This window comes from Tursiops truncatus, chromosome 10 (assembly GCF_011762595.2).
Source record: "Tursiops truncatus isolate mTurTru1 chromosome 10, mTurTru1.mat.Y, whole genome shotgun sequence".
NCBI lineage: Eukaryota > Metazoa > Chordata > Mammalia > Artiodactyla > Delphinidae > Tursiops > Tursiops truncatus.
The window spans coordinates 59,033,084-59,054,784 of record NC_047043.1 but is presented as its reverse complement, the minus strand read 5'-3'; the positions used below and the strand labels follow the sequence as shown (position 1 = coordinate 59,054,784).

Below are 21,701 nucleotides of genomic sequence, written 5' to 3'. Positions count from 1 at the left end.
GCCTAGAGCCTGTGCTCCGCAACAAAGAGAAGTCACCCAATGAGAAGCCCGTGCACTGCAACGAAGAGTATCCCCGCTCACCACAACTGGAGATAGCCTGTGCACAGCAACAAAGACCTAATGCAGCCAAAAATAAAATTAAAAAATAAAATAAATTTTAAAAGAAAAGAAGGGCTTCCCCGGTGGTGCAGTGGTTGAGAGTCCGCCTGCCGATGCAGGGGACACGGGTTCGTGCCCCGCTCCGGGAAGATCCCACATGCCACGGAGCGACTAGGCCCATGAGCCATGGCCGCTGGGCCTGCGCGTCCGGAGCCTGTACTCCGCAACGGGAGAGGCCACAACAGTGAGAGGCCCGCGTACCAAAAAAAAAGAAAAGAAAATCCTGGATTCCTTTCAAAAAAAAAAGATGTTTCTTCAAGGATGCACTGTCATTTTTCAGGGAGAAAGATGGGGACCACATTCTAGGAAGAGGGGGGTTGACTGCATGAAAAGCCATGAAACGTAGCTATAGCGGGATTAGGGGTGAGGGGCGCAGAACGGCCAAAGAGAAGAAGCTAGGAAGGGGGGTTGGGGTGAGATTATGCAAGGCCTTGAATGGCTAAGGAGTTTGGACTTTATCCTGTAGATTAGGTGATAAAAATGGACTTTTGGAGGACTTTAAACCAGTGTGACATAACCATTTAGTGAACTCTAGAAAAATAATTCTGTAACTGGAGAATCCCAGTCTTTCCCAAAGTGTGTTCAATGAACCACTTGGGGAGCTTGTTTATTACATGCAGATTCTTGACCCTCCGCAGACCTGCAAATCAAGATTCTCTGGTTGTACAGCCAGGAAACACATTTGGGGGAAAGAAATGTGCAAATCATAAAGGTAGAGATTTGAAAGTTCACAAGCTGAACACACTCTGTGTAACTAACACCCAGACGAAGAAACTCTCCAGCAGCTCAGAAACCCCCCTTCCCCCTCCAGCCATTGCTGACTGCACCAGGGGTAAAAGTGACTGCTTCTAATATCATAGATTAGTTTGCCTGTTTTGAATTTTCTATAAATGAAATCACAGAGTATATACTCTGTCTAGTTTATTTTTCCCAGTGTTGGGTATAAGTTCATCCATGCTGTTCCCATGTAGTTGCTGTTGACTCCATCACTGCAAACTTCCACAATTTATCCATTCTCTTGTTTATGGCCTTTGGGTAGTTTCTAGTTTGGGGCTGTTACCAAGAAAGTGCTGCTATGAATATTTTTATTCACGCCTTCTGCTTTATAAATTATAAAGCAGGATACCAAGGCCTAAAGACTACCCAATTACTGAGTCCCTCCCTATTCAGGTACTGTACCAAGAAAAGATTTCAAGGTTCTGCTTTTATGGAACTCATGTCAATTGGCACAAAACTACAACCTAAATGAATGGAAAAATCAGTCGAACAATTGCCATTATGATGATAGCTCTAAGGAAAACAAAAAGCTGAGCTAGAAAAGGGAGAAGTAGAACAACTGCAATTTTTTTATGAGGTAGTCAGGTTAAGTCTCAGAAGCGGTATCTAGAAAAAAATACAAGACGAAAGTTGCTACTGCTATTCAATGAGTATGAAGAGGGAAGGGCATTCCTGGCAGGGGAGACACCATGTACAAAAGTCACAGCACAAGACAGTTCTTGGTGGCCTGGTCAAGATCAGTGTGGCTGAAGAAGCACAATGGTGAAGGAGGGATGGCATAAGATGTGTTGGGATATAGGAACACATGATGCAGGGCCTTGTAGGCCAGGGTAAGGAGTTTAGATTTTATTCTAAATACTGTAGAAAGCCACTAAAATATTTTACGTATTTACTTATTTATTTATTTATACATATTCTGGACACAAGTCCCTTATCAGATATTTGATGTGCAAATATTTTCTCCTATTCTGTGGGTTGTCTTTTCATTTGGCTGCGCAGCGCGGCTTGCAGGATCTTAGTTCCCCCACCAGGGATCAAACCTGTGCCCCCTGCAGTGGAAGTGTGGAGCCCTAACCACTGGACCACCAGGGAATTCCCTGAAGTACTTTAAAAAGAAAGTGATGTAAGAGGAAAGAGATATGAAACATATGTATATGTATAACTGATTCACTTTGTTATAAAGCAGAAACTAACACACCATTGTAAAGCAATTATACCCCAATAAAGATGTTAAAACACACACACACACACACACACACACACAAAGAAAGTGATGTGATCCAATTTACTTTTTAAAAAGATCCCTCTAACTGGTGAGCAGAGAACAGAGTAAAGGGACCAATGGAGAAGGCAGGTCACTTAGAAAGCTGCTAGAACAGTCCTGGGAATATACACTGGCAGAGAGCTTAGAGGAAAGGACTGAAATACATTTGGGAATTGTCAGCACAATGATCAACACCTTAAGGATGAAAGTTAACATTGCCATATTGGGACAAAGATATATCCTGCGGGTGTTCTGATGTGATGCATCAAGGGCACGGCATTTCTACCAAAAAATGTATAATCTGAATCTAATCATGATGAAAACTACAACAAATCCACATTGAGAGACCATCTACAAAACAACTAGCCTGTATTTTTAAATGTCAGTACTATGAAAGACAAGGAAAGATTTACTACAGATTTTAAGACTAGACGTGATAACCAAATACAAATTGTAACGCTTCATGAGATCATAGACCAGGAAGATTTTTTTTCATTTGCTGGAAATGACATAAATGGAACAACTGTTAATATTTGAAAAAGGAGTACAGATTAAATAATAGACTATGTAGGAATTCCCTGGCTGATGAGGATTCTGGGATTTCACTGCCGGGCCGGGTTCGATCACTGGTCGTGGAATAAGATCCCGCAAGCTGTGCCGTAGCCAAAAAAAACCTCCAAACGCTATGTTATTATTAATGTAATGAGTTCGACCACTGAACTGATTATGTAGAATAATGTCCTTGTTTTTAGGAAATATCACATTTAAGTGTGTAGAGATAAAGGAACATCATGTCTGCAATTTCCTCTCAAATGGTTCAAAAAAAAAGATTAAAAGATAAAGCAATGGTAAAATATTACCACTTGGGGACAATTACCCGCGGTATCAACTAAGCCAATCCAGCAATTCCAGTCCGCGAAAAGGAGCGCGGCCCCCGCACGCTCCGGCGAGCTCCAGCTTGTTTTCCCAGTGAGCATGCGTGCGCGTACGGGCGAACGTCCCAACCAATCAGTGCCCACGTCGGCGTCTCGTGCATCGCAGGGGCGGGGCGGCCTTCTACACATGCGCACAGTAGGGTGGGCTTTCTTCCTTTCCGCCTAACGCCGCCAATATGGTGAGTGTCCCGGTCGTGGGCTCCGGGTCGGCCTGCCATGCTGTTCCATCTCTACTTGGGTTGGGGAGTGGAGGCGCGGAATGGCGCCCAGTGGGTCTTAGGTAGCGCGCGGTGAGGGTCCTCGGGTGGGCAGGACATGGGGTTGGCAGCTTTCCAGATGCGCGCCCGACGAGCGCGTGTGGGGCCCGGTAGGCCTGGCGCTGCCTGGGCCACGCGTGCGCGCTTCGGCCGCCTGCGTCGGACCGCTGGTGTGCCCAGTCGCTTGGCCCGGCCGCTGGGGCCAAGCCGGGATGGGGCTGGTGATCCGGCCGTGCAGGCCCCGTAGGCCAGCGAGAACTTGGCTTTTGCCGCCGCCTTTGCGGATTTCGTCTATCTTAAGTTCCATGGCACCTGGGCGTGTTATCCTCAACATTCTTTTTCTCTGTTGTTAGCCACACTGCCTTTAAGCTGCAAAGCCTTGCAAACTAGGGAGTATGTTTAATCATTTTCTCTCCCCCGCCTCTCAATTTTAGGTGTTCAGGCGCTTCGTGGAGGTTGGCCGGGTGGCTTACGTCTCCTTTGGGCCTCATGCCGGGAGGCTGGTCGCGATTGTAGATGTTATTGATCAGAACAGGGTAAGTGCAAAGGAAGAGTGTCACAGCTTCACATGGCAGTGGATGGTATGCAGTGTAGATGATAATGGTAATAGTCCCAACAGCCGTCTTAGGATAGGAGTACTACAGGTGGTAGCTTTATTTTAGGAAACCCAACGCACATAGGGGTTAGGAGTACAGACTTGAATTGGTGGGTACTGCTGGGTTTGAGTAATACTTATGCTCCTTCAGCTAGGCAGAGTTTTTAACTAATTATAGGCTAAAACATAGGTGAGGTTTAAATCAGTTATTATGTTTAAAGCAAATTTAGAACAAAGCCAGGCACACAGAAAGCCATTATTTGCTATTGTCACTATTAGAGCACCACAACTGAGGGATTAACCAAAGGCTGTGAATAATCATAAAGTTATTTGTTGGGAATGCAAGGATTAAAGATTTTAAATTATATGTAGTTGGGTTTTATGCTGTGCTGCTGTTGCTAAGTCTTTTTAACCTGTAAAGAAAAGCATTTAAATATAAGGATTTGATGATTCTGAAAGGAATAATATATAGAATATTTGCATTTTGAATGCTGTTACCTTTTTACACTGAGATCCTTGATTTTACGTCTTCTAGGCTTTGGTGGATGGACCTTGCACTCAAGTAAGGAGGCAGGCTATGCCTTTCAAATGCATGCAGCTCACTGACTTCATCCTTAAGTTCCCACACAGGTAACTATCCACCAACCGTCACCCCTCCCCTAGTTTTGTTAATGCTAGCAAAAGCTTGCTTAGTTTAATTTAGAAATGTTTTTGCTATTTTGTTGATTTTTCTCTTGAGAACATAGTAAGCAGTGTGAAAGTGAGAGCAGTTTAGAAGAGGAATTTACATCGTAGAAGTGGACAGGCATTATTTACTTCTAAAATTCCCTGAGGTCCGGTAGTTCTCTGGCTTTCTCTCTATCCAGATTTCCCATCCTTTTTCTCTTGTTCCCCTTTCTTTCAGGTTTTACACAACAAAAGCCTCCCTGTATATGTGGTTCCCCCAACGTGTGTTAGTCCATTTTAGCTTCAGAACAAAACTACCGATTGTCTCTTGCAACTCTATCATTAGTTGAGCTTTTTGTATGTGTCGGCTATTAAGTATTTAATATACATCATCTCCTTATGACAGCCACAAAGAGGTTCTATTCCCAGTTGTTTGTAAGGGATTAAGGCATTCTGTGATTCTTGACATGATTTAGGTTATAGAAGTTAAACACTATGGTGTGTTGCTGTGCAGTGACAGTTGTTTGCAATGGAACATGTGCTGTGACATATTGCTAGTTTATTTTCTAAGCATACTGGGTTTTGATATTTGAAAGGAATTTCAAAATGATTATAATTCCATTTTATGGTGTTTGAACACAAATCTTTATAAGCGTTATTGTACAAAATAAAAGCATAAGGCATAACGATTTACTTTACATCATTCTTTATGAAAAGGAAAATGCTTTCTACACATCCACTATTTGAGTGGTATTATATACATGATCAGGTGATTTTTAAACCCAGAAAGTGGAATGGTTTGCATATTTTTATTAAAATTTTGTTTGAGATTATAAGATATCCTGGCTTAGTGAACACCGTTCCAACAAGTAAAAGATATTGATACATTGTGCCAGGTGGTGTGTTTTCTATGGAGACAACTAGAACTGGAAGTAGAAAAAATGAGAAGGGTTCTTTTGGCATTTTCCTTATGCTTTTTTAATTTGAGGGGTATAAATTGTGCTTTTTCAGAGGATGAAAAGCTGTCCTTGGATCTGTGTGGTTTCAAAGATGATATCTATCTGTTTATTTATTTTATTTTTTGGCTATACTAGGTGTTAGCTGCAGCATGCGTGTGGGATCTAGTTCCCTGAGCAGGAATCGAACCTGGGCCCCCTGCATTGGGAGCACGGAGTCTTAGCCACTGGGCCACCAGGAATGTCCCAAAGATGATTTCTTAATCTATGGTATTGGCTCTTTCTAGTGCCCGCCAGAAGTATGTCCGAAAAGCCTGGGAGAAGGCAGATATCAATGCAAAGTGGGCAGCCACAAGGTGGGCCAAGAAGATTGAAGCCAGAGAAAAGGTAATGATTTAGAGTCATTTGAATTTGGACCTTCTCTGGGGAAGATTAGAAGGTGGTATGACAGAGATTTTTTTTTTTTTTAACAGAAAGCCAAGATGACAGATTTTGATCGTTATAAAGTCATGAAGGCAAGGAAAATGGTAAGTTTTTAATTAATTCAGGATTGTTGTATTCTAACCCTAAACTAGTTTGTCTGGTTAATTCTGCTTGCCTAAGCTTACAGACCAAAGTTGACTTATAGGAGTCTTAGACATCATAAGGGTTGTCTTCTATACATACATATTCCATACATATAAGATGGACATGTGTTTTGTATGCATATATGATAAACATTTCCATTGAAATTTTTCAGAGGAACAGACTAATCAAGCTTGAAGTTAAGAAACTTCAAAAGGCAGCTCTCCTGAAGGCTTCTCCCAAGAAAGCACTTGCTGCTAAGGGGGCAGCTACAGCAGCTGCTGCAAAGGTTCCAGCAAAAAAGATGACTGCTACGGGTAAGAAGGCTCCAGCCCAGAAGGTTACTGCCCAGAAAGCTGCAGGCCAGAAGGCAGCACCTCCTCCAAAGGCTCAGAAGTGTCAGAAAGCTCCAGCCCAGAAAGCACCTGCTCCAAAGGCATGTGGCAAGAAACCATAAGAGGCTGTTATAAACAGAATAAAGGTTCTTTTTGACATGCTGGCAAATCTGTTTAATGTATGGATTAAAGTCTGTTACTGGGGCCGGGATTATGAGGCAGATTGATGGTAGGGTTGTTAATGTTGTCATTGGAGAATCAGTTCCTTAGTCCCACTCTGCCCAGACTCAAAGTCATCACACAAAGTCATAAGTAATGTTCTCATGGGAAATCGTGATAATTAGACCACTGTTTTTTTTTTCCCTTGTACAAATATATTTCCCGTAAATAAGTAAAATCCCAGCTGCTTTTGATGCTCGAGTTTAGTAAATTTTCTTATAAAAATAAACTAGGAAAACAAATACATTATACATTGGTTCCTTAAAGATTCTGGTTCCCAATCATTTCTAATCAAAAGCTGGCTTCTGAGCCTCACTGGGACAAGGAGGACAGCTCCTTTTTGCTTGGTGGTATTAATAGGCAGGTGAAACAGTGTAATAGTTTCTGTGATAGAGGAAATACAGGCAATTTTGGGTTACCTGTCCTTGTCTGAGGGGGTTGTCTAAAGTGGAATCTTCAGCTTCCACCCAAAAGAAAGATGGTGTAAGGGGAAGGGTGGTATGAACCTCAGGAACATAGAGGACTGGCCAGAGACCACTGGACCCGGAAGCCAGTTGTTGGGTCTGTGTTGGGCAGGTGGGGTGTAAGAAGCCATAGGGTGTTTTTAAATGGAGTGATACCTGAGATTCAGATCATGTGCTGTTGAACTGAATGAAACCAGGCAACGAGAGTGGGAAGGTCAGATGGTGTCAAGCTTGGCCGTATTCCTTACCTTGACAAGAGTCCAAAATAAAGTGGCAATGGTGATGCCATTTGGTAGTCTTGATGTTAATGTAAATAAGTGATGTCTTCTACTAGTTTCTTGGTTTACCACTAGTGCTTCTGTCCCACCTTTTCTTCTTGGATTTTTTTTTTTTTTTTAAGTTTCATGAACTGCATTCTCTAGTATTCCAGGTAGCATTCATGAGTAATAAACTTTTGAATGCTTGCTTGTCAAAGTATTTTTATTGTGTGCTTATGAGTTTTTATAGCACATCTGATAGCGAGTGTATGGGTTTTTTTGTTTTGCTTTTTACCCCACACCATTTCTGTAATTCTCCACACTTCAGTTAAATTCTGACCTTTAACTACCCAGGTGAGCCTCAGGTTAAGGGGTCTGCCCCGACTTCAGACGTCAATTGCAAGTCCCAGGCCTCCTGTACTTCTCACTGTGCAGCTGAAAATTGGAGTTCCCATGACTCCTTCCTTAGGTTTAACAGTTTATTAGAGCTAAGGCTCATTGCAGAACTGGGAAATACGTTACCAGTTTGTCACAAAAGATAAAACTAGGGAACAGCCAAGTGGAAGTGCATGGGTCAAGGTGTGGGGGGAAGGGGCATACAGCTTCCCTGCCCTCACTAGCTTACCACCCTGCCAGCACCTTCATGTATTCATCCTGGAAGCTCTCTGAGCCCCTCATCCCTTGAGAGTTTTTATGGAGGTTCATTAGGTAGGCACGTTTATTAAAATATTGGCCATTGGTGATTAGCTAGATCTCCAGCCCCTCTCTGCTCCAGGCGGTGGGGGTTAGCGTTCAAGCCATGTGGTCCCAATCCCCTGGTGGATTCCTCTGGTGATGAGGACCCCCTAACTGTCACCCCCAAAGTTAGGAGCCCCCAGCTGCTGACTTACCAGGAAACACAGGCAGTCTCACTACTCCGGAGACTCCAAGGATTTTAGAAACTTCTTGTGTCAGAAAGAAGTGAAGACCAAACATTTTTTTTTTAATTTAATTTGTTTAATTTTTAAATTTTTTGGCCGCGTGGCATGTGGTATCTTAGTTCCCCAATGAGGGATGAACCTACGCCCCCTGCAGTGGAAGCGAGGAGTCGTAACCACTGGACCACCAGGGAATTCCCCAAATATGTATTTCTTAAATCACAGCATTACAGCCTGTATCTGTGTGATAGTTTAGAACCAGAAGTTGTTATGCTTTGCATGAATTGACTCAGTTAATCCATTGAATTTATGAGTTTGAAACTATTACCATTCTCAACTGAAAAACTGAGGGAAAGGTTAGTAATTCGCACAAGGCCATACAGTGAATAAATGGTGGAGACAGGATTTGAACCTGGATAGTCAGACCCCTGACTTCATGACTTTAGGTCACAGTCCAGGCCATCAGCCACTAAAGTGGGAGAATGGGGCTTTACATTCATTAGGTTAAGTTGCTGCTAGCAAATCTTAGCGCCAGAACTCGAAGCATCACAAGAAATATAATGTCATCACAAGTGGTAACTGTCCTTGAGGAAGTGATCCTCAACTTGGGGTGAGCAGCCATAGGGAAAAGCCGGTGCGGGAGCAGCGGCTGAGGTCTGGCTTGGGGGAACCATGGAGAAGGGCCAGCCTCCCGGCTTCCTAGAGAGGCGCCCAGGGCGCCGGCCGGGAGCGCTTCCGCCTTGGCTCTGTTCGGCTGGGCTGCCGGCACTCAGCGAGCGGCTGGGGATTACGTGACCCTGCTCCCCAGTGGCCCAGCCCTCCCCATCCGGAGCTCGGGCGTCAGGGCCTGGCACTCGCTGCGGAGGGGCCCTCGGGGCGCCACGAGCCTGGTCCCAGCCTTCTGCTGGAGAGGCGCGATAGACCTTCCTGCCTCGAAGAGCCGGCCGGATCTCCTCTGATTCGCGGTACTCAAGGTGGGGTCAGGTGACGTTTGGGGTCGCCTGCTTCCCAGGGTGGAGTGTCCAGATGTGGATGTGGTCTCTGGTCCGCATCGCCCACTGGGACGTTGAGCGTCTTAGCTTTTCCTCCCGGGGTCAGAACACCCCTTGCATTTTTTTCCGCAGCCGGTGCAGAGGTCCACGGACCCCTTTTACCCTACTTTCTCTCCAGAAGCTTGTTTAGAGTCTGCCATTCATGCTCAGTAGAAGCATTCAGTGCAGACTACTTAGTAATGCATTCACAGTGGGTCAGGGATTTTCTTAAAAACCATGAATACACTGCAGTCCTTGACTCTTGCTTCAGAGATTCTTTCTAGGAATTTACATCCTCACCAGGCAAATTTGTAGAGTGTACAAAGGAGCAGTTGCAGCACACAATGAATCCCTAGCAAGGGTGCAGTGAGGCCATCCACAGTGTCCTAAGAGTATGTTTCCAAGGATAGTGGCGAGGAGACTGAGGGAGGAAGAGGTGGCAAGTGTGGGAAACAACACAGGGTCAGTCTCATTGTGGTTCTTTCTCCTCTTAGCTCTGCAGGTTCTTGCTTTTCCAAACAGAGAGGGCACTGCACGAAGCCAGGGGTCATCAGCCATGCTCCAGAAATGGTCCCAGGTGAGCTGAGCTTTCTTCTAGCTTTCCATATTCAAAACAGATATGAAAGGGCTTTGCAGGACCCATAGCCTGCCTTGGACAGTCCTGTGCTTAGCTTTGCATCCATCAAAGAGTATGGCAAAGGAGTGTGTTCGGGGAGTTGATGAGGGAGAGTAGGATAAACTTGGGAGGATCAGGTTGGGAAAGAGGGGAGCACCGGCCAAGAAATTCTCCTAGAAACTGAGAATCTATGTCCATGCAAACTGCAAGTACGGTGCACAGATGAGCAGCTTTGATCTCACTGGGGGGCTCATTAGAAAGGCAGAACCTCAGATCTCCAGAATCAGAAGATACATTTGTACAATCTGGGGAATTAATGGGCAAGTTAAAATTTGGGGAGTGCCAGTCTGCGTGACAATACACAGAGGAAGGCTGCCTCCTAGGATTAAACAGGCACGCCCATAAGAGTTTACTCTGCAGACCACGGAGTCAGGGTACAATGAAGTCCAAACAGGGAGCATTGGAGGGTGTGGATCGATGAAGGAGGTGAATTCTTGGAGGAATGCTGAGTTTGGAGCTGAAGCCAGTGCCTCTAGCCCATTGCAAAGACTGCAGCTTAACCTGCGTAAGAGGCTGTATCCATTGTTGGCACAAATTCATGCAGCATTGGAGGAAGTTTTCCCTCCAGAGTTTTCTTAGTGGTACAGGATAATTTCAGTAAATTTTTCTCCAGAGTCCTACATCATGTAATGAGAAAGCTGGGTATATCATGTAATGGATGTATCATATAATGAGAAAGGTCCATCCCAGAAATTTAAGAGCAATGTGTACTTGGTTCATTTTTCTGGACACTGGACCATCCACTTCTGTTTCAGCACTTAAGCCAACATTAGTTCTGTGTCAGGAAATGTTTAAACATCTTTGGGGACAGTCTGTTCTCTCCAAGTGCTTTGTCTGGACTATAGTAGTCATGGGGGATTATGTTCCACTAAGAGAACCCCAAGCGATAGTTGCTTAAACAAGATAGAAGCTTCTCTCTCACAGCAAAGAAGTCTGGGAGAGGCAGCCTAGGGCTAGTGTGGCAGCTCCACTGTCATCACACATCCAGGTCCTTTATTTTTTTAATAAATTACTTTCGTTTTTAAAATTAATTATTTATTTTCGGTTGTGCTGGTTCCTCCTTGCTGCGTGCGGGCTTTCTCTAGTTGCAGTGAGTGGGGACTATTCTTCGTTGTGGTGTGCGGGCTTCTCATTGCGGTGGCTTCTCTTGTTGCAGAGCATGGGCTCTAGGCTCGCAGGCTTCAGTAGTTGTGGCATGTAGGCTCAGTAGTTCTGGCTCGCAGGCTCAGTAGTTGTGGGTCACGGGCTTAGTTGCTCGGCAGCAGGTGGGATCTTCCCAGACCAGGGCTCGAACCTGTGTCCCCTGCATTGGCAGGCAGATTCTTAACCACTGTGCCACCAGGGAAGTCCTCCATGTTCTTTCCGTCTTTCTGCTCCACTGTCCTAGCACTGGCTCTCATGCCAAAGGTTACTTCATGATCCAAGGTGGCCGCTTGATTTCCAGCTGTCATGTGCATTCCAGCTAGAAGAGATGCTAAAAACTCAAACCTCTCAGTTGAGTTGCTCTCTTTTAGGACCTCTCAGAGGTGAGATAGATAGATAGATATATAGATAGATATAACTGTCAGCCTTTGCTCCAGTCTCTATGAGAAACATTTGTTATTTGGAATCTTTTAGGAAGTTCCCCTAATCTCATCTGTGGTTGTAATAAGTGCTGAGATTTATATAACATCATGTGCCAGGTGATGTTTGCTTTACACATATTAATTCATTCCATCCTTACAAGAGCCCCATAAGCTAGGTACTGCTATTATCCCAGTTTTCCAAATGAAGAAACTGAGGCACAAAAAGTTAAGCGTCTCATCCAAGTTCATACAGCTAATGGCTATAGGGATGGGATTTGAACCTAGGGAGTCTGGCTCTAGAGCAGGGTTTGTCAACCTCAGCACTGTTGACATTTTGGGCCAGGTAACCCTTTGCCTGGCAAAGGCAATGCCCAGGCATTGCCACATATTCCCTGTTGAGCACAGTATCACCCCCACCCCACCCCCCATTGAGAACCACAGCTCTAAAGTCTGTGCTGTTAGCCGTTATGCTGTGCTGCTCTGTTATCTGCTTCCCACAGAGAGGAATCTGCAACGCTGTTGATTAATAATGGAGAAGGAGGAAGTACTAGCAAAGGACCAAAGCAGAGTGATGAGAGATGGAGCTGGATGTTGAGAAGCTGAATGTTGCAGAGAACAAAGAACGAAGGATGCGTCAATAATTAGAGAGGAGAGGAGGGTGGAAGCCATAATGTGAAGGAAGAAGGTCAGGACCATGGTCTCAGCTGTTGACTCTCAAGGAAGTAAAGACAGAATATTACATTCAGGATCAGCAAAGTGTCTGTTCTCTCCACTGTTCAGTAAGGGAGCCACTAGCTACAGGTGCCTATTTAAATTAAAATGAGAAATCCAGTTCATCAGTCACACTAGCCATGTTGAGATTTCCTGGTCAAGGTGTTATCTGATTTCTTCACTGTACAGTTATTATTTTCCCCTTGCAACTGATAAATCCGTTGGGAAACATTTAAGAGCATGCACATATCCTGCTTCTCATCAAAATTTCCGCCTAGATTTAGCATCCAGCGATGGTTCTTGTCTGAACCAATCTTTACAATGATGGCTTGTAAAGTATCGGATGGCTCCGATACTTCTTTGGTTATTTCTTCCACCCATAAGGGACTAAGAACAAAGAGACAGTTGTTGTCATGACAGACTGGGATAGGGGACAGTGTGATTCAGGGAGAGATATTATAGTAGGACTAATTTATATAAGTGGTCAGTTCATTTTGAAATTTTTGCTTCCTTATTCAGCCTTGTAATAAATACTCAGATAAAGAGGTCTCACTTTTGTCTATTTGAAAGTGCTTACTATCACTGATCCCCATCATCTAGAAATGGGAATAATAATTCTGACTTCACAGATGTGTTCTAAGGATTGAGCTAATTGATGTGAAAGTAACTGGCACGGGACAAGGCACAATGGCCTAAACGAGCTATGACTTTCCTTCTCCCTTGGGAAGGTGGAAACGTCCCCAGTGAGAGGCAGGAAGAGACACACCTGGTGAAGAGGACAGTGTTGGCAGGTCGGACAGAGCTTAGGTGATCAGGGACAGGTCCACGTTGAAGAATGGAGACTGCCTTTCTGTCCCTGGAGTCAGATGTGTTAGGAAAGGAGAAGGTGACATTGCCTTCATAGGACAAACAGCTTCCTAATAAGGCAAGATGTTGGGAAGAGGAAGAATCGCCCCTCTGTCTATACTAAAAGATATGGAGGGGGCCGTCCAGAGAGGAACTGAGTGGGAGGCCCCGATGGGGGCTTCAGAATGGGTGGAGCCTGGGCAAAAGATACCTGCTGTGATCATTTTAGAAAACATGCCAGAAAGATGGACCCAGCCCATGGAACCAGACGCAGGGTTGCTGTGATCACCAGGCAGACAACAGTAGGTGCTGCACTGTGTGCTTGGGATGACAGTAGTGGGACCCCAGAGGCAAGCACATTGAAAATGGGGATGCTGGCTGAGGGCTGTGCCTGACTGGGGTGCTGTGTGGCTCTTCTTTCCAGTACACACCCTCCCTAGGGCTCAGAGCCATGGACTCCAGGAGATTCCTCCCTTCCCTGGAGTTCAGGCCGCTCCCTCTGTCCCATCCAGGGCTTGAGCAGGAACCTGTTGTTTCAGGAATCAGTGAGCTTTGAGGACGTGGCCGTGTACTTCACCCAGAACCAATGGGCCAGCCTGGACTCTGTGCAGAGGACCCTGTATAGGGAGGTGATGCTGGAGAATTATGCAAATGTAACTTCCTTGGATGAGTCCTCCTTCCTTCCTAAAACTCAGCTTTTGCCATGTGGGCTCCTGGTTTCCTCCTTAATGGATCTGGGATCTCTAATACTACCAGGATTGATGCTCCATGAGCTGAGCTCCCCAATCCCCAGTTGTAGGAGTAGCTGCTGGAGAAAGATCTGGGTTTACTTTGGTTTTTTTTTTTTTTTTTTAATTATTATTTATTTGTCTGTGCCAGGTCTTAGTTGCGGCATGCGAGATCTTCAGTTGTGGCATGCAGTATCTTTAGTTGCAGCATGCGTGATCTTTAGTTGCATGTGAAATCTTTAGTTGTGACATGTGAACTCTTAGTTGCAGCATGTGGGATCTAGTTCCCTGAGCAGGGACCGAACCCGGGCCCCCTGCATTGGGAGCGTGGAGTCCTAGCTACTGGACCACCAGGGAAGTCGCCACTTTGGTTTTAAACGAGACTTCTCGGGAATTCCCTGGCGGTCCAGTGGTTAGGACTCCACGCTTTTACTGCTGAGGGCACGGGTTCAGCCCCTGGTCAGGAAACTAAGATTCCCACAAGCTGCAAGTTGTGGCCAAAAAAAGACTTCCCCTCTTTCCCTGTGGGAACTCTCCTGGGAGGGGCTTTGCTCTGGGCACAGAGCACTGAGAAGGTTCCATGTTTGTTCCTTCACTCTTTCAGTTCCCTGGAGGAGACTCTGACCCCATCTCCTCTGTGTGAGAGTCTCCTGGGGCTCCCCCATACACACTTCCAATGACAGTGGGAACTTCCTTTGTTCTCAGAGCCAGAATAAACTTCCTCCTGAGCAAAACAGTTTGAGCCCTCCTTACACCCCAGAATCTCTCCATACTTGCCTCACTTCATCTCCTAGGACATCACTTCTTTTTCCACCTGGCAAAGCAGAGGGTGGGCTGAAAGGGGTCAGAGAAGACTCTCCTCAGCTTCCTGTTCCTTTTCTTTCTCCTTCAGCAACATTTCCGTTCCCCAAACCAGATCTGATATTCCAGCTGGAGCGAGGGGAAGCACCAGGGGGCCTGGATCCCTGGACACCCATCAGGAGAGAGGTGAGAGGTGTCTGCACAGGTAAGCAGGAGAACCTACCATGTTCCTCTTCAGCTTTGCCTCCTTCGGTCTTTTAATGATTTAACATGAAAAAGGTTCCCTTGCTGGAGCTTCAGACCCAAACTGGAAAAGACGAGTCCAAACATTTCATTTTCTGTCATTTTTCTTTGTAAAACTAAAGGATTTCAAACCTTTTGTAGTGAAAATAGGTTTCTGTTGGTCAACGTAAGAATATAAACAGAATATAGTAAGAACTTGTTTCTGTAGGAATATTTTATATGGGTGTGTGTGAAACTGTACAGGAGAACGGAATGTTTATGAATTCCTGAACACTAAGTTATAAGTTAGCTTTTGGAAGAAAGCCTGTTTATTTTGGGGAGTGTTTTTTCTACTTCTGTAAAAAATGCTATTGGCATCTTGATAGGGATTGCATTGAGTCTATAGATGACTTTTGGTAGTATTGACATTTTAACAATATTAGTTCTTCCAGTTCATGAACACAGGATATCTTTCCATTTATTTGTGTCTTCTTTGATTTTTTTTTCCCTCAATATCTTGTAGTTTTCCGAGTAGATATCTTTCACTCCCTTGGTTAAATTTGTTCCTAAGTATTTTATTGTTTTTGATGCTGTTGTAAATGGAATCAATTCCGTTATTTCTCAGAAAACTAATTGTTAGTGTATAGAAGTTATTCAGATTTTTGTATGTTAATTTTATATCCTGCAACTTTACTGAATTCATTGATTAGATCTAACAATTTTTTGTTGAGGCTTTAGAATTTTCTATATATAAAATCATGTTATCTGCAAATAGAGACAATTTTGTTTCTTCCTTTCCATTTCTGGTACCTTTTATTTCTTCTTCTTGCCTGTTTTCTCTAGCTAGGATTTCCAGTATTGTATTGAATAGGAGTGGTGAGAGTGGACACCCTTGTCTTATTCCTGATCTTAGAGGAAAAGCTTTCAACGTTTCACCCTTGAATATGATGTTAGCTGTGGGCATGTCATTTATGGCATTTATTATGTTGAGATATGTTCTTTCTGTGCCTAATTTGTTAAGAGTTTTTATCGTGTATGGATGTTGAATTTTGTGAAATGCTTTTTCTATATCTATTGAGATGATCATACAATTCTCTTCTTTCATTCTATTAATTTGAAGTATTGGTTGGTTTGCAGAAAGCATGATTGGGAATGAGTGGTTTCCTTTCTTGAAAGATATTGAATTGAAGTAAATGTAAAGAACCATCCAGAGATTTGGTGTATAGCCTTTCTCATTTAATTGGCCCTGTTCTTATACTCTCTCAATCGCTAATGCTATTCAGAACCTCTGTAAACCAAATGCCCCTTTATTACTCACCCACACTCTGTTTTCATCAGTACCTTTAGGTTGACTCCAGCACTTCAGGTCACCTTGATGAAACCCTTTCCCAGGGACCCACCTGCAATTGTCAGTGTCTCCCTTTACCACAGCTACACATTATTTAGTTAGCCTGCCAGCAGCTTTAAACCATCATTGTCCAGTAAAGCTTTCTACAGTGATGCAAGTGTTACATATCTGCACTCTCCAATATGGTAGCCATTAGCCACATGAGCACCTGAAATATGGCTAATGCAGCTGAGGAACTGAATTTTTAATTTCGTTCCATTTTAATTAATTTAAATTTAGGTAGCCACATGTGGCTAGTGACCACCTAATCAGACAGTACAGCCTAAAACCATGAAAAAACAGCCTCCAACTGCCTCTTTTAGTTTCTAGATCAGTGGGTTTCAAACCCTAGTGTGCATCAGAATCACTTGCAGGGCTTGTTAAAACACAGACTGCTGGACACCACCTCCAGAGAGCCTAATTTGGCAGATTGGGGTAGGGCCTGAGAATCTGAATTTATAACAAGCTCCCAGATAATGATGGTCCTGGAACCATACTTTGAGGACCACTGTTCTTGAGAATCTTGAACTGTGTTTTTAAAATTCTGGGTTGCAACTCCTCAATGAGTTGTGCTCAGCATTTAAAAATTAGACTAGACTGTGCTAGGCTTAAATAAAATAGACCAAGCTTGTATAAAATCTGTCATATGTTCATTACTCTTAAGGGTATCATTCTGTGAAACTTTTGTTTCTGTTTCAGTTTTCTACGAGTGTATACGTTTTTGTGTGGAAGCATGTGTGTACTGAGTGAGTCATGATCAAAATAACTCAAGAAACACTAAGCTAGAAGTTTCACTTTTGGTGCCTGAAAAGGCAAAAACGGCTTCCCTGTTGTAGTGCCACCAGTGAGAGTGTGGGTCCCCCTTGCCCGCCAGTTGCCTTCTCCAGTCCTAGAAGGGTCTTGACTAGCCATGTCTTTTTTCCTTTCATGGGTAAGTCTCTCTCCCAGAGGACAGCACATAGGTTTTGAAATTGCGGTCCTTTTATGAACCCCTCACAACCGGCAGTGTTACAAACCGTTTTTGCCCCAGTCAGACTTGCTATAGAGCACATCTCCTTAAAGATTACAGAATACTCTAAAGCATTTGGACTTTCTTGCCTTGACAGGGCCTTGAGATCCACTGTTGTGGACAGCATCTCCCAGCCCTCTGGATGCTGTGTGGCATGAGAGCTGCTTACCCAGCTCTCTTTGCTGTAATTCAGAGATCTCCTTCCTCTACCTCAGCTCCCTCTGCTTTCCCTTTTTTTTTTGGCTGCTCTGTGTGGCTTGCAGGATCTTAATTCCCCAACCAGGGATTGAACCCAGGCCCACAGCAGTGAAAGCGCTGAGTTCTAACTACTGAACCACCAGGGAATTCCCTCCCTCTACTTTTCTTAATTCCTTTCCATTCCAGCAATTTCTCCACCCCATTCCCATTTTTCTTCTTCCATTCGTCTCCATTAACAGTTTCTGCTGTCTGCACTGGTTTTGTTGTCTTAATGGCATTGCTTTACTTCTCCACCTCCAGTATTTTTTTTTTTTTCCGGTACGTGGGCATCTCACTGTTGTAGCCTCTCCCGTTGCGGAGCACAGGCTCCAGACGCGCAGGCTCAGCGGCCATGGCTCAGGGGCCTAGCCACTCCGCGGCATGTGGGATCTTCCCGGACCGGGACACGAACCTGTGTCCCCTGCATCGGCAGGCGGACTCTCAACCACTGCGCCACCAGGGAAGCCCCACCTCCAGTATTTTTAACTGTTCCTTCAGGGCACCATCAGGAGACTATGTCTCCCTCCAAAAAGTATATATGTCCCGGGCAAGCTAGTACTGCTTAATCCCTTTCTCCTTCTAGCATAAATAAGTGACTGTTATGTTTTCTTTTTTCTTTTCTTTTGTTTTTTCTTTGATACCTTTATCTTTATGTAATGCCCTTCTTTGTTTTTTTGTCAGTCTTTGTTTTAAACTATATTCTCTCTGATATGAGTATTGCTACTCCAGCTGGTATGAGTATTGCTACTTCAGCTTTCTTTTTGTTTCCATTTGCATGGAATATCTTTTTCCATCCCTTCACTTTCTCTGTGTGTGTGTGTGTGTGTATTTATTTATTTTAATTTTTACTTTATATTGGAGTATAGTTGATTAACAATGTTGTGTTAGTTTCAGGTGTACAGCAATGTGATTCAGTTATATTATGTTTTCTTTTTATCATGCTAGGTTGTAAAACCAAGACTGAGAATGGAGGGCAAACTCCAGAGCTGAGCATTTCTCAAGGACCAGAGTCACACAGACCAATAATGGAGGTACTGCTGGTGGATGTTCCCCAGCACCCTCACTTTGAGAACAGCTTAGAGAAGCTGAAGCTGTATGACATGGGGAAGAAAACAAACCCAAAGAATGGCGATTTCACAGATCTGCCAATCCAGGATCATACATCTTCCACTGTTGAAAGAGAAGAGATAGCCAGACAACTGGAAGGAAGATGTGGTGTCCACACACATCTCATTGCAAAGCAGGGCCTCCCTAGAGAACAGGTATTTTATAAATGTGGTGAGTGTGGCAGATATTTCAACCAACGTTCAGACCTTCACCAGCATCAGAGAATTCACACGAATGAGAAGCCCTACAAATGCAAAGAATGTGGGAAAGCCTTCAGATATAACTCAAAACTGTCACGGCACCAGAAAATCCACACTGGGGAGAAACCGTACCCGTGCCAGGAATGTGGACAAGCCTTCAGTCAAAACTCCCACCTCCTTCAGCATCAGAAACTCCATGGGGGAGAGAAACCCTATGAATGTAGGGACTGTGGAAAAACGTTCAGCTACAACTCAAAATTTATCCGGCATCATCGAATCCACACTGGGGAGAAACCCTTTAAATGTAAGGAATGTGGGAAGGCCTTTCAGTGTAGCTATGACTGCGTCATCCATGAGCGAATCCACACTGGGGAGAAGCCATACGAATGTAAGGAGTGTGGGAAAAGCTTCAGCTCGAATTCAGTCCTGATTCAGCATCAGAGAATCCACACTGGGGAGAAACCTTACGAATGTAAAGAGTGCGGCAAGGCTTTCCGCCAGAGTTCGGTATTTCTCCAACACCAGAGGTTCCACACTGGGGAAAAACTCTGTAAGTGTCATGAAGGAAAACTTTCAGTTGTAGCTCACGCTTTATTTTATTTTATTTTTTTTTTTTTGCGGTACGCGGGCCTCTCACCGCTGCGGCCTCTCCCGTTGCGGAGCACAGGCTCCAGACGCGCAGGCTCAGCGGCCATGGCTCACGGGCCCAGCCGCTCCGCGGCATATGGGATGTTCCCGGACCGGGGCACGAACCCGTGCCCCCTGCATCGTCAGGCAGACTCTCAACCACTACGCCACCAAGGAAGCCCCGTAGCTCACGCTTTATAATACATCAGAGAATCCACACCGGGGAGAAACCTTATGAATGCCAGGAGTGTCGGAAGGCGTTCAATCAGAAAATCACCCTGGTTCAGCACCAGCGAGTTCACACTGGGGAGAAACCTTACGAGTGTAAGGTGTGCGGGAAATCTTTCAAATGGAGCGCAAGTTTCATTCAGCATCAGAAACTGCATACTAGGAAGAAACCTGCCCAAGTTACAGGGCCGTCCCTCGTTAAGCCCCACTGCCCCACTTCAGTCCTCTCCCCTCCACCTCCCCAACATGCGAGCCCTGCCCCAGCCATGCCAGGGTCTCCCCCGTCTTCTCCATGTGCAGTGCTGCTTCCTTCCTCTGTGCCTCTCTTCATGCTGCTCCCCTCATCTGAAATGGCCAAGTCTTCACCTGTCCAAATCATGCATTTCTTTCAGGATCTTGCTTCTCCTGAGAAGTCATCCCCTCATAGCCTGAACCCTTTATCTCATTCCTCTTGAGCTCCCTCATGTTCTCAGCTCCATTGTCCCTAGGGTAGCAGACTTTTCTCTGGTCTCCTGGTCATGTCTTTAATGATACTCTTCTGGTCTTCCATAAGTAAATCATTATTGTTTTCCCAGCTCCATTTAAGTTTCATGCTTAAGGACCGTGTTTGATTACCCTCTTCTATCCCCCGGGTAGCAAACGGTAGTATATATTTTGGGGGGGGGGGGCGGCATGCCTCACAGTTTGCAGGATCTCAGTTCCCTGACCAGGGATTGAACCCGGGCCACAGCAGTGAAAGCCAGGAATCCCAACCCCTAGCCTACCAGGGAACTCCCTGTAGTATTTGCTCTTTATCATGCCCAGTTTTGGCCTACCATCAGTCTGCTCCTGCCTTCTGGGGCTACTAGAGTTGGAAGAGTTGGCAGAACATTTTGGGCTTTAGGGGGATGTCATTACAATGAGATGAGCCATAGTAATTCAACAAGTAGGGAAAACGCAGAGTCTGTGGGAGGAAGTAATCAGAAAAAGTATCCAATGATTACCTTCAGTATTTAAGGAGGGCCATTTGGTGGGGCCAGTAGCAAATTTCATTGTGGGGAATCTGAGCCTTGGGTTTTCTATTACCTTGATAATGACCATTATGAGGATCTTGTGTAACTAAGCTATAGTGCAAGGAAGTAATCAGTGACAAGAATATGATTGAAAGGGGATGTGCTTTTTCTGTTTGGGTTTCTTTGCTGTTCCCATCCATATCATTGTTTACTTTTAGTGTCCACTCAACTATGTAGGTACAAAAAGTGACTTGGGCTTGTGCAATTGAGGGCAGGTGCCTGGGTGTATACCTAAATTATGCATGGGGTGATGCTATTGGCATCACACTGGGGAACACCAGAGGGAAGGAGAAGAGAAACCCAACAGTGACTTGCTGTAGCTCCTGCCTTAGAAGAGAGCTCATTCCTGATCAGTTACCATGCGTGCCTCAGCCTGTTATCACACCTACTCCACGTCCCCTATCATTCATTTGTGAGGGGTGGTGCTTTTGAATTAATTTCCTAATGAACGACTTTGGTAACACCAGAGAGAAGAGTTTAAAGGACGCTAATCTTACCAGATGTTATGATCTCACTGGCTTGGCCACACTGTCCATCCAGTGGTTAGAGGCCCTGACCTTTCTCAGAATCACTGCTTTAGGACAGTGTAGTGACGTGGAAGGGTACTTTAAATAATTACATGGGGATAAGTACTAAGAAAAGGATACATACATTGTCATTATAACACCATAAAATTGTCTCTAAGGGAGGGCAAAGAAAGGTGAGTGCGGGTGAATCTCTGTGGCTCTTGGGCCTTTTCCTTTGGGGTGTATGTGTGTAGTTGACCCAGCAGTGGCAAGGCTGGCTCCCTGGTTATAGCTCTCCATCTAGTTCATTTCTGGTTATAGTTCTCCCACTTTTCCTTCTCTGTTCAGTCACTCCAAAGTGGAAGCTGGGTTGTTGATCAGAAAAACAATGTGGCTGCGTGAT

The 21,701-nt window shown here is 44.7% G+C and overlaps 3 protein-coding genes across 3 annotated transcripts in view; all 3 read left to right on the top strand.

Moving 5' to 3' along the window:
* The first annotated feature begins 3,267 nt into the window (after nucleotides 1–3,267).
* RPL14 (ribosomal protein L14) lies at nucleotides 3,268–6,677 on the top strand. The gene is made up of 6 exons (XM_004327146.4): nucleotides 3,268–3,314; nucleotides 3,827–3,928; nucleotides 4,523–4,617; nucleotides 5,897–5,996; nucleotides 6,083–6,136; nucleotides 6,349–6,677. The coding sequence occupies exons 1-6, from the start codon at nucleotides 3,312–3,314 to the stop codon at nucleotides 6,628–6,630; spliced, it is 636 nt and encodes a 211-aa protein (XP_004327194.1). The 5' UTR covers nucleotides 3,268–3,311; the 3' UTR covers nucleotides 6,631–6,677.
* A 2,433-nt stretch (nucleotides 6,678–9,110) lies between these two features.
* Nucleotides 9,111–21,701, top strand: part of LOC109552019 (uncharacterized) — a 24,652-nt gene continuing 12,061 nt past the window's right edge. The window contains 4 exon segments of the mRNA XM_073811054.1: nucleotides 9,111–9,339; nucleotides 9,891–9,973; nucleotides 14,815–14,928; nucleotides 18,524–19,435. Coding sequence (XP_073667155.1) covers nucleotides 9,964–9,973; nucleotides 14,815–14,928; nucleotides 18,524–19,435 — 1,036 coding nt within the window. The 5' untranslated portion in view covers nucleotides 9,111–9,339; nucleotides 9,891–9,963.
* Nucleotides 19,449–20,368, top strand: LOC141279669 (uncharacterized; the record flags this gene model as incomplete). The annotated part of the gene is made up of 1 exon (XM_073810205.1): nucleotides 19,449–20,368. A coding segment is annotated over one exon (747 nt), but the record flags the coding sequence as incomplete, so codon positions are not given.

Excerpts from the sequence above, each read along its gene's own strand:
- RPL14 (XM_004327146.4), top strand. Across the intron at positions 3,929-4,522 it reads ATGTTATTGATCAGAACAGG|GCTTTGGTGGATGGACCTTG; the intron begins GTAAGTGCAAAG and ends TACGTCTTCTAG. Across the intron at positions 5,997-6,082 it reads AGATTGAAGCCAGAGAAAAG|AAAGCCAAGATGACAGATTT; the intron begins GTAATGATTTAG and ends TTTTTTTAACAG.